This window comes from Gopherus evgoodei, chromosome 11 (genome assembly GCF_007399415.2).
Source record: "Gopherus evgoodei ecotype Sinaloan lineage chromosome 11, rGopEvg1_v1.p, whole genome shotgun sequence".
In the NCBI taxonomy this organism is placed as follows: Eukaryota; Metazoa; Chordata; order Testudines; family Testudinidae; genus Gopherus; species Gopherus evgoodei.
The window spans coordinates 34,327,074-34,339,973 of NC_044332.1; the positions used below are offsets into that span (position 1 = coordinate 34,327,074).

Consider the following 12,900-nt stretch of genomic DNA (forward strand, 5'->3'; position numbering starts at 1 on the left):
GCTGCCTCATACCTGAGAATCAGCAAGACACCTTGTTTTCTGTTCTTGTTTTCTAAAACTTATCCTACTTAGATCAGCTAGATTTTCAGCCTAAGTGTGTGTGTATAAAAATATGGTTGAGAAAGTGGAAATGTTAAAGAAAGCAAGTTTCTATGTGAATTTTAGTGAGATAGTAATCCATTGAAGCTTAAAACTCTGAACAATGCTTGTCTTTGTCTGAGGCATTGTTTGATCCGAGTGCATTGGCTTTATGCTACTCAGTTGGGGAAGAACAATTAATTGTAGCCTAAAAGTCTCCCACTGAAATCAGCACTCTTCAGCAAATTCTGGCTTCTATATGGGCGATATCTCTGTTTCCCTTATCCTTCTTTCCTGTTTTTTGTAATTTCTTAGAGGATACTTTCCCAAGAAAGATCCACTTCTAGGCAACTCCAGATGCTTCTCTGCCTCAGACATTATCATTCTGTACCAAAATAATAAAAAAAATTGCTCAGATGATCGTCTCTTGATCTAAACTATCATGAAATGTTCAGAAGCTGAGAGTCTTATGGTTTAGGATTAACTAATTTAACTTTTTTTTTTTTTTACATATTTTTCATATAATTCTAAAACCATGAGAATAATAGAAATTGAGTGCCAACAATATGATAGGTACTTCATAACACAGAGTACTTCCCCTAAGGATCTTTGTTTAAATAGTCTAAACATTAAGCTGGGAAATAAAGCTGTGCTCTATGTACTCCAAGTAAATAGCTGTTTTGAAATTCTTGTACCTGGGAAGATTTATTGCAGGAAATATTCTTTGCACTTTTTCTTCCATAAGTTACACACTTCAATCAGTTGAAGTCTGAGGTTCTAGTGTATTTAAGGAGAAAAAGTAAGATTTTAATTTCACAATTTTAACCAGTGAACAACCTATTTTTAATTACCTCTTTGACTTTAATACACATTTGTGTTTTGTTTTAGTTTAATTTTCCCTTTGTTGAGACCTATGCAGTTCAGGAAGTAAAAGTCCAGCCAAGAACTAAAATTGGGCATGACACAGAAGAAAATGTGTATTTGCATTCTATTTCTGCAGAAGGGAATTATCCTTGGAATATAGATGGAGATTTAATGGAAGGAGCATCAGAGGTTCACGTTCGGTAAGGCTAAGCGTAGTAACATAGGATTTGCTGAGCTAGACTATTGGCCCATCACGTGATATCCAGCCTGCAGGCGTAGTCAGGCAAAACACCTGCTAGACTTGGCCAATTGTACTGTTATTTCTTTCTTGTGTACAAGAGATAACATTCCCCCCAGAAGTCGACATTAGGAAAATTTGTTGCTAAAATTGTCAGACAGGTCTGCATTATGTCATCATTTAAAATAGCTCTAAAAAGAATGTAATAGTATAATACATCAGTATATCAGTGCATATCTTAGAAAATGTGCTTCTGCAATTATGTTTTTCAATTTCAAAGGATTGCACCAATTATTAGAGGGCAGAATCAAGCACAGCATGGCCATTGCATGTTTATCTTTGCATGTTAAAATTGTATATCCAATTAATACTGTGGCAATACAACTGCCCTGCGTTGTTGAGGACAGAAGGGTCCTCTGCATAAGTATTGACAGCTTAGTCTATTGTCCAAGAAAAAAATAGTTACCAGGCAGAATAGAATTTCTATCAATTTCAGGGTGGTAAATAATATAATTTTTGTATCTGATTGTTTTACTGAACTCATAATATTTTATAAAAGTTTGTATTTTACAAAATCAATAAACTGGGCCCAGTGTCAATTGGGTGTTTAACCGATTATCAGATTTGCCACATTATTCCCATATAAGTGCTGTACAGGGAATGCTGCAAATGCAAATGTTCATATTTTACTGTTGCTCACTGTTCCCCATATCACAAAACAGGGTGCTGACGTTGTTCAAAGTGAGCGATGTTTATCCTGGAGTGAAGAAGGTTGTCATTACACTAGGTTCATAATGCAGTGGGCATTATTTCAGGCTAAAAAGGCCTTTTTTGAAGAAACAGGTTCAAGATGAACTCCCTACCAGCCAGGCCCTGAATTCTGAGATCAGACTTAAGTCTGCTGCTTGGAAGTGCCCACCCTGCCTTAATTTGCAGAATTAACCAAATGTGTGGTGCCATACAATAGAACTTGTTCAATTGTGGACAGTTAGTGCTACTTGAGGATGGTTAAGGAATGGAAATACACGAACACACACAGTTGAGCAATCCCTGGAATGGAAAGGGGAGTTGTCTTAGGGCTGGTCTACACTAGGGGGGGAAATTGATCTAAGATACGCTTCAGCTACGTGAATAGTGTAGCTGAAGTCAAAGTATCTTAGATTGAGTTACCTACCGTCCTCACGGCGCGGGATCGACGTCCGCGGCTCCCCCTGTCGACTCCGCTACCGCCGTTCGCATTGGTGGAGTTCTGGAGTCGACAGGAGCTTGTTCGGGGATCGATATATCGCGTCTAGATGAGACGTGATCTATCAATCCCCGAGAAATCGATTGCTACCCGCCAATACCGCGGGTAGTGAAGACGTAGCCTTATTCTCCAATAATAGCACTGTGGCCAACCAAAAACATAGAACTGCTGGTGAGATGTTCACTGTAACACAGGGTGCGGATGGGGGGGGGGGAATGAAAGGGGGGGGGGGATAGCCCTTTCCGACCCAAACCCCAAACCTCCAAAATAAAAAAGATTATCTCTCAGAAGCTTTTAGTAATCCAAAGAAAAGACTGGAGTAAGCATACATGTAATTCATCTTAATTTTATTCCATATAATTTATTATATAAATTTGTCCTCAATGAAAATGTCACATGAAAACTGCAACAGTGTTATTAAGTTACTTTATTTTTATTTCTTCACTTTCTAGGGTGCACCCACAACTTATTAATCTTTATGGAGTGAGTATTGATGAACTGGATGATTCCAAAGCAATGTGCAGTTGTCTGTAGAAGAAATTTATGAAGAAATGTGTTTCATGGTGCAGGCTCTGCATAAAAGATTCATATTTTCATCTTTAAACAGCTATTTAAGGCCCATTTCTTCATCCACCGAAGTCAATGGATGAAGGATCGAGACTGAAATTAGGATGTTTATATAAAACTAACAAAAAAAATTATCAAGTAAAATAATTGTAATTATTGAACAAAATGTTTATAGTTTTTAACCTTAAAAAGCCTGAAAATAAATATATTGACAAATATACTTATTTGTAGGTGGTATATATTTGATTAAAAACTGATTACTAGAATTTCAGCAAAAAAAAGTTTGTTTTTTAAACAGAATATTGCAGGGTTTGAGTTCAATTTGGGGTTTGATTTGGTTACCCTTCATTGTATCTAGTCATATTTTACTTCACTGATAACCCTAATTCATATCACTAGAACTAGTCCTGGAGTAAAGTACTACTTACTGTGAGTTGGGGTGGCATAATTTGGCTTCTGTCAGGTCCTTCAATATCGAGATAACCTTTGACCTTAAATGAGATGATGTAAAAAATTGCTTGCTTTCAGCATTGACTAGTTAGGTCTTAAGCTACTTTTTCTTTTACAAATATTATTCACTTAAAATGTAACATTTGTTCAAACTTACTTTGTTTTAAACTTTAATCTTGTAGAAAATATTAAAGTTTACTTTATCAGTAAAACTGGGTAGTAATCAGAATAATGCATTATTTTTTGCTAGAATAAGGCAGCAATGCTGAGTAAAATTTAATTTTAGATTTTGAGTGATACTTTCATAGTGCACATATTTTAAGTAGAAAGTAGGCATGTAAACAGATTAATTTTATAAATTACGTGGAAATGCAATAATTATGCATGACACTGGTACAGATTAGGATTCCAGCCTTCATGGGAATTGAACTTGTCATGGCACCATGGCTATCTTCTGCATTGCGATTTGGTGGGAACTAACATCTTGACAGATTTGTCAGTGTGCTTGACCTGCAGGAGGAAGAGCTTAGATGTGGGTGTGCCCTTATTCATTAGGTTAAAGCTGCGAGGCATCCCAACTAGGGCTGAGGGAGGAACTCTGCATTTCCCTGTGACTAAACCACAGATGACATTGCCCATTGGTCTTTAAGGCCTCAATTCATTAAGCATTTAAGTCATGGGGATTTCACTATGTGCCTAAGTCTTTGCTGAACTAGAGCCCAAGTATTTAAATGGGATTAGTGAGGACTATAGGAACACATCAGAAGTTTGGTTCATATTTTTAATAAGCATTATACCTCAACCTTAAATCAAAAAATTAGTATGGATATTTTCTTTCTTCCTCCACTTCCTTAACAAGTAGCATCAGCAAATGATTATTCATCTTCAAGAAACAAAAGAGCAGATTACATAGAACCAAATTCTGTCTTCATACTCACATTAACATCAGTGGAACTGCAGGGAAGGCACCTGAGGGCAGAATTTGGCCTGTAGTAACTGCAGTATAGTGGATTACTAAGTAAATCCAGTGGACCAAATTCTGCTCTCTATTACAGTGGTGTAAAACAAAAGTCACTAGTTACTTGAACGGCGCTACTCCAGATTTGTGCCACTATAGCTGAGAGTAATTTGATGCTATATAATTAATCCAGAAGCATTAAAGTACTATGCTTGAGTAGTGAAAACTGAATTTCTTCTTTGATTCTTTAAAGATAGTCCATCTTCATAAACCATTATTATAGATTTAACTGTATTTTATTACCTCTGCAAATTCTATCAACAAAATAATTACATTTGCAAAAGATAGTGTACAGTTGTTTTTATTATAAAATTCAGTTGAACAATCTTTATTAATAAACATGCTGCCATCAGGAAATCTTACATTCACATTTTTCATTTACTTATTTAGATTAAACCTCAATGTTTGTTTATTAAATTAATTGAATTTTGCTTGAATATCTCAGAGAAATACCTGATCAATGTTTACATACTAATAGCATAGTTTGAATAGCAATGTGCAATTTCCAAGTAACACTTGTGCATTTAGTTACTTACTAAAGCAATTCCAAAACAATCCTTTGTAATCTAATTTCCTTGCATTGTTTGTATTTAAAGCAATTTTAATGCTGCTTTCAGTATTTGAGGTACAGTTCTCACAACACACTATATTAGAATATCTGTTCAAATATGTTTTGATTAAAGTGCAATAATTCATTTGGCTCTATACTCTTTAAAAGTCCTTTTTAGAATATACATTTTGCAAATAGTTTAGTTTTTAAGGATGAAATATTTCACTCATAGCACATTTTATTCTAAAAATAAGATCATCTTTCTGTATGTACACATTTGTTCTTAATATAATGCAGAATATTTTAGAACAGAAAGCCAATGCCTTGAGATAAGATCTGTTTTTCAGAAGTATGGAAGCACCCACGACACCAACTGAAGTAAATGAAAACCACAGGTTCTTGGCCCTCTGTGGAAAATCATGCTCTGTTACCTTTTGATTCTTTAGCCTAGGTCAAAAAGCCACTTTGGAAAAATGTATATAACTCTATTAGCAAAATAATTTGTTGAAGGCAATCTTTGTTGCTACTAACTCTGGAGCTTTATTACCAAGTGATGTTGCATAATCAGTTTGTGTGATGTCCACATTTATTACATTAAAAAAAAAGATGTTGGAACTAAGTTTTCTACTAGCAGTCCAGAAAGACAGCAGAGAAAGGACAAAGAAGAGCCATAGGAAATAGCATGTGTTGGCATTACTAGGGGAGAGTAAGTTTAAGATGAATTTACCACTTGGATGAGACAGTGCGTAGCCCAGAGAATGAAATCCTTTTCCCCCCTAGAGCAGGTATCAGTGTTCTTAAAGTAGGTGGCATTGCTAGTATCTCTCTAAGAATCTGAAGGGATCACCCATAGGAGCAATTCAGTTTTTTCCTTTCTACTGCCTTCTTGAGTGCCAATTGCGATGGTGGCATTAAGCTGAAAAAATATCCACTAAGGACTGAACTTGGATATCCAAACTATTTCATTATACAGGTTTCAGAGGTCAGCAACTTTTGGTCTGGGGTTGCACATCTAAAGATGGCATTAGCCCTATGGAGTTAAGGTTTTTTTTAAATTTTCATCAGAGCCTCTTCTGTCTGCTACTGGAAATGTCCTTAAATACTACAATGCTGAGCATTATTGAAACATTTGCAAATAATAATTGTTCAGGAAAACACATGAATGTCTTTCGCTCCAAAACCTCATGCTCTTGGTGTTTGAGGAGAAAAGGGAGAAACAGAATTAACTGTGTGCTCCTGGCCTTATCAGCTAGTACTACGTTAAGGATCATTGATACTGATGGCTTCAGATGTTTGACTCTCTTCTCAAGGTAACCCTCAATGTGATGCATCCTTGACAGGACATTGAGTTTTCAGTGCTGATCAGCACAAAAAACCTTTCCACGCACATTAATTAATGGTGCCCCTTTTAGAGGCTCAACACAGAACTCCCAGTACAGGGAAGGGGAAGCTAATGTGGTTTTAAAGCCACCTTTGCATCCTCCCAGTCCTGGACTGCCCTGAAACTGGAGAAGGCCCTGGCATAATTTAGACAGTCCTTGGAGGTCCGTCTAAATTACAGCAGCCTCCCAGGCTTTCCAATGGACTACAGGACTACCCAAGACCTCTATAGTGCTGTCGTTATGTGGCCTAGTCCAGAGCCTGCAGGAGTGTTCAGAAGACCTTATGGCTGTTTTCTACAGTGCATGCACTGGAGGATTCCTCCCTTGGCCACTTCAGGCCTTTTATCCAGTGTAAAGGTGCCCTAGTGGGATGAGGATCTTATCCAAATCTCTAGTTAAAAATGAAATTAAAGTTGAAAGCTAATTGAGTTATGAGTTACCCCACGGCCAACCACTGAGATCTCGTTACCCCCAAATGGTTGATAATACTGTACTACCTTCCAAGAACTCTTCTTCAGGTAAGCAATACTTCATTTTATCTGCTTAGTGTTCTTGTATGCGTTTGAAGAGATGGATACTTCTGGTATTTCAGATACTACTATTACAGTTTCTTTATTTGAAGATCCGACTGTCATTTGTATTTTAGTAAGATGATGCTACAGTTAGGTGTAATCCTCCATAGATCAGCAAAATCAAATGTATATTCTAACATGAAGACTAAACAACAGACTCATCAGTTTTCTTTCATCAATATTCATCATGTAAGTAGCTCTGAGCCTGAAATTCATCATTTGAAAGAAGTCTTTGTCATCTTTGTAAACAGCAATAAGAAGGACTAAGTTCCAACTTTCTCTTTGGGCTGCTCTTGAGGGATAGGTTGATAACGTCTTTTAAAGAAGCCACTCTGAAAAACAATTTCAAAATCAATTGGTGTGTGTCAGCGAATTCTTAATAAGTCAGATTTAATAAAATACACTTACTTTAAACAGTATAAAAGATTAAGATGACATGCTGGTATATGCGATTAAGTATCAGCTTGTTACTCTGTTTTGGGGGTAACAGTGATGTTACTATTAAAATGATTGTCATGTTGATAATATGAACTAATTTTTTAAAATGTAGGCTTTTTTTTAATTGGTACATAATATATCAAAATACAGCATTACTAAAAATTACTTTACATCTATGGGGCTAATCCTTTCCCTTCATTAACAATATGAGCAAATGGGCTGTGAACTGTGGAAGTCCAGAGATCAAAATTTTCCCAGGATATGGAATGATAATGGAATCCCAGCATGTTACATTTCTGTACTCTTCCATGGGAAGAATGAGTAGTGGAGTCACATTCAGAGATGTACAATCCCCAACTTCCCTTACTATGGCACAAAAGGAATGCGTGTGGCAAGCAAGGGGTACACAAAGTGAAAAATCCTTACCCCATCAGATCTTTTCTGGACGTTATATGCATCCTAACAGTGAGGAGCAAGATTTGCCCCTCGTGTTCATACATAAGAACTTAGAATTTAAAACATTTAATGCTGGCAAGCAACAAATCCATCTTCACCTTTTCTGTTAGAAATATTGTAGACCATTCTGTTGTGTGTCCATTGGGATAGCAAAAACATGAAGCAGCAGTCTACAAAAACAATTTTGTAGGACTTCTGGAAGAAAATTATACAAATTTGGCCCATAAATATGGGGAAAACTTGGGGTATAGGAGTTAAAGATCTCAAAGAGGTAAGTTAATGTCCATAAAAGTACTTTTCCGGAGATAGGGAAAACAGGGTAAAAAGGACAAATGAAAAAACTTAAAAAGGTTTTTGGAAAAAAGGAATTAATCATACCAGGATTTGTTCTTCTTTAGTAAGAATAGATCACAATAAAGCATATTATTCCTGTTTTTAAAGGAGTCAATGAAAATAATAGAGAAATATTGATAAAGGAAAAAGAATCCTACCTTCCATAATAACAGCACTATGAGCAAAAACAAGAAAATGCCAAGTACTGAACCTGTCCCAATAATGAGCATGGTAACATGATGTTTTGGCTTTTGGTTATGTAGTCCTTCCAGAAAGACCTATATGAAGTAGGGGAACATTAAAGTAAGAATACTAGTATGCTCAGAATAGACAATTTATGAAATTAAAATATAACAGTGTATATGGTATATATTCCCATAAATGGTATCTTTTCGCCACTTCAGATGATGACACGCAGATCTATTTGCCTGACTAACTGCAATTTAATTCTAATTATGTAGATATCTATTTGAGCATTATTCTGTAACTTCGGGTGGTACTATTTTTCTTTAATATATTTTTTTTTAGGGGGGAGGGCTAACCAACTTGTGTACTTAAAGAATTCTTACATGTGCAATTTGCCTTTCCTTGTGTAGTTCAATGACTTTCGGATTCTTTTCTGGTGATGCTGTAGCACTTATTTCAAACTTAAGTGATGATGCCTCATCCTGTTGCGGGTAGGGGAAGAAAAAAAAAGCCAAGTTGCATAAGTACTGTAATACTTTATAATATTATACCTTCTTATCTGATGACCTCAAACAGTGAATTAAACCTTGATGTGTAGATGCCTTAGTCTACAAAACAACTCAGTGACAGAGCCAGGAACAGAACTGTACTCCAGTAACTCAAAAGATCTGTGTATTTATAAATTTAGACAAGTTAACTTGAAACTATGCACTACTGCTAATCAAAGCTAAATATTTTAAAGGACTGAGCTACTGACAAAGCTATAGATAGATAGATTTTCTGGGGGGCAAACAGGACAGAGTTCAGTTTTCTATTTTAAAGGCTTTCTTCACATTTCCTTTTGTCCAAGAGCTGCCCCCTTCGTGGAACTTACATCTAACACCCACCAAATTAATGAAACCATTGTTTGTGCCATTATGAGAATGTTTCCTGCAACACCACTCCCCTGAAGGCTGTATTCCTAGTGGTGATCACTTCAACCAAGAGAGTTTCTGAGATCCAGGCATTAATGGCTGACCTGCTGTATAAGGTATTCCTTAATGATAAAGAGGATTTTTGTCCACACCCTAATTTACTTTTTATCAAAGGCAGTATCTGATTTATAATTATGCAAATATGGCAATTTAGCTGTATTTTCTACAAGTCCCATTCATTATCAGGAATTGTCTAGGTGTTAAAATGGCTCTTAGTTATTATCTAAACAGCACTAAACCTTTCTGTAAATCACCTAAAGTGTTTATAGCACATAGAGATACAAATTCGGATAGTAATTGTATTTAGAATAATGAGACAACAATCATTCACCCTTTAACTAATTTACATATGTCTGACCAGGGAATGTCATGCTTGAAGAGACCAGTGGTCCATTCACTCTGGTATCTTTCCTCTGCTCCAGTTTATGACAAAAAAAAAAAAAACTATGATGTGCCTAACTGCAGGTATATTCCAAAAGCTGTCTAGTTTATCATATCCTGTTAGTGACTGTTGTAATCAAATTATCAATAGTCCAGGAATATTAAACCAAATCTATCACCATTTTATACTATTATAAACTTGAAGTGGAGCTTGCTTTTTGGTTATAATATGCCAACTAAGCCACAGAATCTGTCACTTTGAGAGGTCTGCACCATGTGTTAGAGTACAGCAACCATCTTATGTTTAAATACCTCTCTGTAGTGTTTGGAGGTATTTGAACTAAAACATGTATACTGATTGTTATTATTAACTTGGATTTAACAATACTTGATTTATATATTAAATGAATATTGTGCAATTTATTTCTGTCAACTAGAAATATAGCACAGTGTTCACAAGAGGGTGCTGCAAATCCATGTGATGTCATCAAAAAGCAAATAACCTTTTAAAATTATCTGGTTAAAGATTTAACTACAATTTACCATTTCTAAAACTGAAGGAGTAGCTTCCAGTTGCATTCGGACAATTGCTTCTTTTCCATTTTCCATGTTTCCAAATTTACACAGTATTCGTAAACACAAATGATCTTCTTTCATGCAGTACTTTGAAGGAAAAAAAGCAAAAATGCAACACTTAACTTTTTCGCAGCATGGTTTATTTTTTCTTGTTAATATCAAGGCCTCTAGCATCTAGTCAAAAGTTGTTTGGTTTTTTTGCTTGACGAGGTCAAGATGCAAGGCTACCTACAATAAATATCAATTACTGTTCCAGAAACTGGGCCGCAGAAGAACTACACACACGGCATCACAATCACCACAAAGACTGTGTCAGGTTTTCAAAACACCATGTAATCACAATTGAGGGGAAGTGGGGAATTTTCCAGAGAGCTAATTTCCTATATAAGCATCTAAATGAGAGTTGAGCAATTCTGAAAACATGGCTATAAGGAAATTGGTTGTTGCTACAGCAGGTTTTGTTTTACATTGATCCAGTTATTAAGAATCATAAGGGCACTTTCAAACTTGTACATCATTCATACTGTAGATTTTTTATTTTGCTTTAAGTATTTGCAAAGAGTTAGTATTCAAAAATGAACTAGCAGCACTAGTGTCATTCAGGACCAGTACAAACAGGCCCTATACAAACTTCCTCACACAAGACGGCCACTACGTCTCAGTTCCAACCCACAATAAGTCTGATATTCCAGCCTTCTCTTGAGCAATACGAGGTGATTCTGTAATTTGTATGAGTGGGAACTAAACTGAAAACATCTAATCCCTTTTTGCTTATAACCAAAAATGTTTGTCTAATAAGTTACAATCTTTTAAAAGTATAATTTCCCACTGACTTCTAAAATCAATCCTGAAAAGTATCTGTAACGCATAATATGAAGTAACTTTACGCAGTTTATTTCAAGGGTTAAGTAAATTGGGACTGAACGAACCAAAAACAAACAAAAAAAGACCCTTACCAGTCGCCTCTTGGTAGGCTTTGAAAAGAAAATGACAAGATCCTCTAATATGTTCATGTGTCCATTTTTTTCTGGTAAAGTACAGTCTCTTGTATAATTATTATAAAAACATTCTCCATCAGCTGTCTGGAAATAACAGCAGCACAATCATTCATGGGTTTTAAACATTTCCAGATAGTGCTTAAAAGACATTTCTGTATACGCAGAAAGTCAAAGAAAATTTCTGTATTTGAAAATGATTTCTCTAGAGTATGAGAGAAATGCACTGTTGGCACAGTGGGTGCAATTCTAGCCCAGTTTGCTTAACCAGAACTACCTGCTTACCTCTTACATGCCCTCAGAACTGTACTGAAAGCTTCGGGAATGAGCCATACTCAGTCAGAGAGGTGTGATTGGAAAAATAAATAGGGGAAATTATTAAGACCCCCACTCATTCCCTTGTGGGGAAAATGTAATTACATTAAAGAACTGTTTTAAAAATAGCTGTTATTTGCTTGTTTGATTGCACTACGATAGACATAAATAGGTGAATAAAACTGCAGGCTACAACGTATTGTAACAGATTCAAGAGAAGGGCAAAAATCTGTAGAGCAGGGACTGTGTATTGGGGGTCTGTACAGCAACAAACATGCTGTCTGGTATCAAATAATTAGCAGGATTTTGATGATGAGTAGAATCTAAAACCAAAACTGAGATGTTTATTGGAGAAGATTATGGAATGTAGAAATTCACACTTTTCTCTTAAAAAAAATACTGCATTCTACTCTTTTCAAGAAATCTTTGGTGCTGTAACACTGAATCTAGGAATGAGGAAAACAGACTGAAACACTCCTTAAAATTTAGAAACTGGCCCAATACTGAGCTCCAGGCAGGTGGAGACTAACTTCAATGAGACTCCAATCAGAGTCTAATGTACTAGCTAGTATATTTCAGAGAAAGCACATAGATTAAATACTGAATATGCACTAAACCTAAATGTAACAAGTATTCACAATTTCACTGTAAGTGGGCAGAGTAGAATACCTCAGTATATTTTAATTCAGCATTTCTACTTCGCTAATTTAGCATCAATACTCATGACAATTTCTGAAACAAGTGCATGTTTGCTTTATTAATTCATTTAGAATTGGTTGATACACTAAAATAAGAGACATTAAAATATATAGGCAAAATTAATGTTTCATACTAATTGTTACAGTCAAGTTTCACATACAATGTAGCTGAATAAGAAAAATTTAGATGTGCCTTTTCAAGCACTGTTGTGCTCCATCTAATTTTGTACTTTCATGTACTACATACAGAGCAGTATGTAAAATATTAACATAATAAAACAAACATACCTGGATATCCAGAATGTTAAACAGCTTTTCATCTCTTGGTGCAAAAGAATTAGGAACCATTATCTCCAAACCTATGGCAGGAGCCATGCTCGGTCCAGCACTGATAACCTTGGGAGAAAGCGTGCTACAGTAACTGAAACTTTCATTCACATACACTAAATCAAGAAATGAATACACAGAATTCACACACTTACAGCAGCAATGGAGGCTTCCCAATTGCTGGCTTGACAATAAAACTTGACTGTGACTAGAGAGAAGCACCTCAAGAGGTGATAGTGCAGTTTATTTTCTAGCC

General features: G+C 35.8%; 2 protein-coding genes across 4 annotated transcripts in view; one reads left to right on the plus strand and one right to left on the minus strand.

Annotated features, from left to right (window-relative positions):
• Positions 1–5,606, plus strand: part of CERKL (ceramide kinase like) — a 102,269-nt gene extending 96,663 nt beyond the window's left edge. Inside the window, exons 12-13 of one of the 3 annotated variants that reach the window (XM_030580059.1) lie at positions 967–1,142; positions 2,879–5,606. In XM_030580059.1, coding sequence (XP_030435919.1) covers positions 967–1,142; positions 2,879–2,960 — 258 coding nt within the window. In that variant the 3' untranslated portion in view covers positions 2,961–5,606. The remainder of the gene's footprint in view (positions 1–966; positions 1,143–2,878) is intronic. The other 2 variants (XM_030580061.1, XM_030580062.1) reach the window with 2 other exon arrangements.
• Positions 4,751–12,900, minus strand: part of ITGA4 (integrin subunit alpha 4) — a 56,804-nt gene continuing 48,654 nt past the window's right edge. Inside the window, 6 exon segments of the mRNA XM_030580064.1 lie at positions 4,751–7,297; positions 8,351–8,470; positions 8,762–8,860; positions 10,277–10,396; positions 11,266–11,391; positions 12,606–12,713. Coding sequence (XP_030435924.1) covers positions 7,229–7,297; positions 8,351–8,470; positions 8,762–8,860; positions 10,277–10,396; positions 11,266–11,391; positions 12,606–12,713 — 642 coding nt within the window. The 3' untranslated portion in view covers positions 4,751–7,228.